The sequence below is a fragment of the Salvelinus sp. IW2-2015 genome, unplaced genomic scaffold, assembly GCF_002910315.2.
Source record: "Salvelinus sp. IW2-2015 unplaced genomic scaffold, ASM291031v2 Un_scaffold3788, whole genome shotgun sequence".
Lineage (NCBI taxonomy): Eukaryota > Metazoa > Chordata > Actinopteri > Salmoniformes > Salmonidae > Salvelinus > Salvelinus sp. IW2-2015.
In genome coordinates this window covers 1-5,667 of record NW_019945062.1, presented here as the reverse complement: position 1 = coordinate 5,667, position 5,667 = coordinate 1, and the positions used below count along the sequence as shown (strand labels likewise).

Here is a 5,667-nt window from a genome sequence, read left to right as displayed (position 1 = left end):
AGTATGTTTTGAGTGAAGAGGACAGGGAGTGTCTGTTTGAGGTGAAGAGGACGGAGTGTATGTTTGAGGTGAGAGGACAGGAGTGTATGTTTGAGGTGAGAGGACAGGAGTGTATGTTTGAGGTGAGAGGACAGGAGTGTATGTTTTGAGGTGAGAGGACAGGAGTGTATGTTTGAGGTGAGAGGACAGGAGTGTATGTTTGAGGTGAGAGGACAGGAGTGTTCTGTTTGAGGTGAGAGGAGCAGGAGTGTTTGTTGAGGTGAGAGGACAGGAGTGTATGTTTGAAGGTGAGAGGACAGGAGTGTATGTTTGAGGTGAGGAGGACAGGAGTGTATGTTTTGAGGTGAGAGGACAGGAGTGTCTGTTTTGAGGTGAGAGGACAGGAGTGTCTGTTTGAGGTGAGAGGACAGGAGTGTCTGTTTGAAGGTGAGAGGACAGGAGTGTCTGTTTGAGGTGAGAGGACAGGAGTGTCTGTTTTGAGTGAGAGGACAGGAGTGTATGTTTGAGGTGAGAGGACAGGAGTGTATGTTTGAGGTGGGAGGAGGACAGGAGTGTATGTTTGAGGTGAGAGGACAGGAGTGTAATGTTTGAGGTGAGAGGACAGGAGTGTATGTTTGAGGTGAGAGGACAGGAGAGTATGTTTGGAGGTGGGAGGAGGAAGGAGTGTATCTTTGAGGTGAGAGGACAGGAGTGTATGTTTGAGGTGAGAGGACAGGAGTGTATGTTTGAGGTGAGAGGAACAGGAGTGTATGTTTGAGGTGAGAGGACAGGAGTGTAGGTGGAGGGGGGGGGTGGTGTGGAGAGATGCGGGATATTATGAGAACAGCTGACTTTTCGGGAGTTAAGTTTGTGTCTCATATTCAATGATTGATTGGTTGATTCATGGATTGATTAATGGATTGATTGAAGTCAAGTCATATTTATTTGAAGTACATTTCACATAGATCATTAAACAGGAATAACACAAAGCAGGAAGACAGGGTAAAGGGAATGTGGAGATTGAACAAAACAACGCATTAGTGATTAGTGGGAAGACAGTTATCTACCTGGAAGACTGTCCTCGGTCATAAGACTTCCTTCTTGTTAGAGGGGAGGTGTCACCACCGCGAGACTGTCTGGGACTGAGAGAGAGTTTATTACTGTTGCTTATTATCTAACATATGTTTCCCATGCCAATAAAGCACCTTGAATTGAATTGAATTCAGAGAGCGAGAGAGAATAAGCATTAGCATACAGTAGCAGATCGTTAGAATTAGCATGTAACACTGCCATGCAGTTACAGACATATATGTTCCCTAGATGGCTGACAGCAGGCGTTGTTGTGAAGCCACCGTCCCCCATATTGGTACTCCCCAGAAGTTACAGTGCGCCATAGCCTACAACTCACAAGGTGTGCCCCCTGACGGGCAGGTTGATGGTCCTGGACATCCGGTCTCTGAAGATAGGGAGGGTGAGGCTCATACTGGTCCCGTTCTCCTGGATGTCTGTCAGGGAGGCCAGGGACTTAGTGATGTTCTTAGTAGAGGGGTCTAACACGGGACACAGGTACTCTGCTGATACCGCCTTCATCTGGGCTGACAGACGAGGCTCCGTCTGGGGGGAGAATAATGAAGAAAAAGTCACATGATGTCTTTAATAAACTATACCTTGGGAGATAGTGGTATAATGATAGTACAGTTCTGTCAAGGCAACTGTCACCCAATTACTCATGTGTACAAGATGCTCCGCCCACGACCGCAAGGCTCTCCAGAGGGGGGTGCGGTCTGCACAACGCATCACCGGGGGGCAAACTACCTGCCCTCAGGACACCTACAGCACCCGATGTCACAGGAAGGCAAACATGATCATCAAGGACAACAACCATCCCAGTCACTGCCTGTTCACCCCGCTATCATCCAGAAGGTGAAGTCAGTACAGGTTGATCAAAGCTGGGACCGAGAGACTGACAAATAGCTTCTATCTCAAGGCCATCAGACTGTTAAACTGCAATCCCTAACACAGAGAGGCTTCTGCCTACATACAGACTTGAAATCATTGACCACTTTAATAAATGGATAACTAGTCACTTTAAATAATGCCCCTTTAATAATGTTTACATATCTTACATTACTCATCTCATATGTATACTGTATACTATATTTTATACCATCTATTGCATCTTGCCTATATCGCTCATCCATATATTTATATGTACATATTCTTATTCCATCCCTTTAGATTTGTGTCATTAGGTAGTTGTTATGGAATTGTTAGATTACATGTTAGATATTGCTGCACTGTTGGAACTAGAAGCACAAGCATTTTGCTACACTCGCATTAACATCCGCTAACAATGTGTATGTGACAAATAACATTTGATTTGATTTGTGTAGAAGCTGCCATCTACAGGTATCTAATGGAACTATCCCCCTATGACTCATGTGTAGAGGCTGCCATCTACAGGTATCTTAATGGAACTAGCCCGCATATGACTCATTGTGTAGAGGCTGCCATTTCTACAGTATCCAAATGGAACTACTCTCCCTATACTCATGTGTAAGAGGCTCCTATTACAGGTATCTGATGACATCCTCCTCTATATGACTATGTGTAGAGGCTGCTATCTACAGGTATCTTAATGGAACTATCCCCCTATGACTCATGTTTGTAGAGGCTGCCATTACAGTATCTAATGGAACTATCCCCTATGACTCATGTGTGAGCGTGCACTCTACAGGTATCTTTAAGGAACTATCCCTATGACTATGTGTAGAGGCTGCCATTACAGGATGATGAACTATCCTAATATGTTAGACTATCTCGGATCTAATGACTACCCCAGATATGTGTAGAGCTGCCATCTACAGGTATCTAATGGAACTATCCCCGCTATGACTCATGTGTAGAGGCTGCCATCTACAGGTATCTATGGAACTATCCCCCTATGACTCATGTGTAGAGGCTGGCCATCTACAGGTATCTGATGAAGCTATCCCTCCTATGACATCATGTGTTAGAGGCTTGCCTCTACAGTATCTAATGGACTTATCCCCTATGACTCATGTGTAAGACTGCTATCTACGAGGTACTAATGGAACTATCCCTATGATCATGTTAGAGCTGCTATCTACTAGGTATCTAATGGAAATATCCTCATAGGACTCATGTGTAGAGGCTGCTATCTACTTTAAAACTACCCTATATGGTAACTCTATCACGTTCAGTACCTGAACTCATGGTAGAGCTTGCTATACAGAGTATTAGGAACTCCTCTATCTGTGTAGAGGCTGCTATCTACAGTATAAGGACTATCCTAGGACATGGAAGCTATCTACGCCTAATGAACTCCGCTATGTGAGAGGCTCTATTACAGGTATAATGGAACTATCCCCTATGACTCATGTGGTAGAGCGCGTGATCTACAGTATCTGATGAGACTACCCCTATGACTCAGTGAAGAATGCCTCTACATATGTGAGGAACAATTGATACTCATGTTAGAACTCCAGTCAGGTATCTGTATGGAACTATCCCCTAACTCACTGTTAGAGGCTGCCATCTACCAGGATCTGATGGGACTAATCCCCTATGAACTCATTGTGAGGCGTGCCATCTACAGTATTCTTGAATGAACTATCCCCATGGACTCATGTGTAGAGCGCTTGCCATCTACAGGTATTGATGAACTACATCCCTCTATTGACTCATGTGTAGAAGCTGCCATTACAGTATTCTAATGAACGTATCCCCTATGAGACTCATGTGTAGAGGCTGACTATTAAGGCTAATGATGAACTATCCCCTATACTCATGTTGTAGAGGCTCCTATCTTACAGGTATCTAACTGGACACTATCCCTGCTATGACTCATGTGTAGAGGCTGCATCTACAGTATCTTAAATGGACTATCCCCCTCTGGAACTCATTTGTAGAGGCTCGCTACTACAGGTAATCTATGGAACTAGTCCCCTCATTACTGCATGTTGTAGAGGACTGCATCTACCAGTATTAATGACTATCCCTATGATCATGTGTAGAGAGCTGCCATCTACAGGTATCTAATGGAACTATCCCTATGACTCATGTGTAGAGGCTGCATCTTACAGGTATCTGATGGAACTATCCCCCTATGACTCATGTGTAGAGGCTGCCATCTACAGGATCATTATGGAACTATCCCCTATGACTCATGTGTAGAGGCTGCTATCTACAGGTATCTAATGGAATATCCCCTATGATCATGTGTAGAGGCTGCTATCAAGGTATCTAATGGAACTATCCCCCTATGACTCATGTGGTAGAGGCCGCTATCACAGGTATCTAAGGAACTATCCCCTATGACTCATGTGTAGAGCTGCATCTACAGGTATCTAATGGAAACTATCCCTATGACTCATGTGTAGAGGCTGCCTATCACAGTATCTATGGAACTATCCCTCTATGACTCAGGTAGAGCTGTACATCTACAGGTATCTGATGGAACTATCCCCTCTATTGATCATGTGTAGAAATGTCATCTACAGTATCTAATGAACTATCCATAACTCATGTAGAGGCTGCCATCTACAGGTATCGAAATGAACTATCCCCTATGATCAGTGTAGTAGAGCTGCCACACAGGTATCTTAAACATCCGCTATGACTACTCATGTGTAGATGGTGCTATCTACAGTAATTCTATAGAACTATCCCCCTATACTCATGTGTAGAGGCTTGATTCTACAGGTACAATGAACATCCCCCTATGACTCATGGTAGAGGCTCTATCTACAGGTATCTGAATGAGAATATCCTCCTATGACTCATGTAAGCGCCATCTACAGGTATCTGATGGAACTATCCCGCTATGAATCATGTGTAGAGGCTCCTATCTAACAGGTATCTGATGGATATCCCCGCTATGGATCATTGTAGAGGCTGCCATCTAACAGTATCTAATGGAACTATCCCCTTGCTCATTTGTAAGACTGCATTCTACAGGTATCTAATGAACTATCCTCTATGACTCTTTAAGCTGCCATTAGCGACTGCCATCCCGCTATGCTACAGGTCATCTACATATTGAGAACTATCCTCTAGACTCATGTGTACGAGGGCTGCCATCGTACGGATCTGTAATGGACTATCCCTATGACTCAATGTGTAGAGGCTTGCATCTAAGGTATCTGATGAACTATCCCCTATGATCATGTTAGAGGCTAAGCATCTACAGCTATCTGATGGAAGACCCATATCAGACTCATACATTTGACAATCCTCTCATGATCGTGTAGAGGCTGCCATGTAACAGTATCTGATGGAACTATCCCCCTATGACTCATGTGTAGAGGCTGTGCATCTACAGGTATCTGATGAACACCTAGAATGGTAGCTATCTCGTATCTATGGACGCCATCTCATGTGTAGAGGCTGCGTATCTACAGGTATTAGCATGGAACTATCCCCCAGTGACTCATTGTGGCGTGCATCTAAGGTAATCGATGGAACGTATCTCCTCTATGGACTCATGTGTTAGAGGCTCGCATCTAAGGTATCTAATGGAAATCCCTATGATCATGTGTAGAGGCTGCCATCTACAGGTATCTACTGGAACTATCCCCCTGACTCAGTGAGATCATACAGGATCTATGAATTCCCCCGCTCAGGAGCTGCCATCTCCAGTCTATCTATGAACTATCCACCTATGAT

General features: G+C 44.3%; 1 protein-coding gene across 1 annotated transcript in view; it reads right to left on the bottom strand.

The window, feature by feature from the left end:
- LOC139026051 (kinesin-like protein KIF21B) overlaps positions 1–1,877 on the bottom strand; it is a 2,922-nt gene extending 1,045 nt beyond the window's left edge. Inside the window, exons 1-2 of the mRNA XM_070441352.1 lie at positions 1,388–1,877; positions 1,047–1,121 (exon numbers count right to left, since the gene is read on the bottom strand). Coding sequence (XP_070297453.1) covers positions 1,047–1,121; positions 1,388–1,569 — 257 coding nt within the window. The 5' untranslated portion in view covers positions 1,570–1,877. The remainder of the gene's footprint in view (positions 1–1,046; positions 1,122–1,387) is intronic.
- Positions 1,878–5,667: the final 3,790 nt, after the last annotated feature.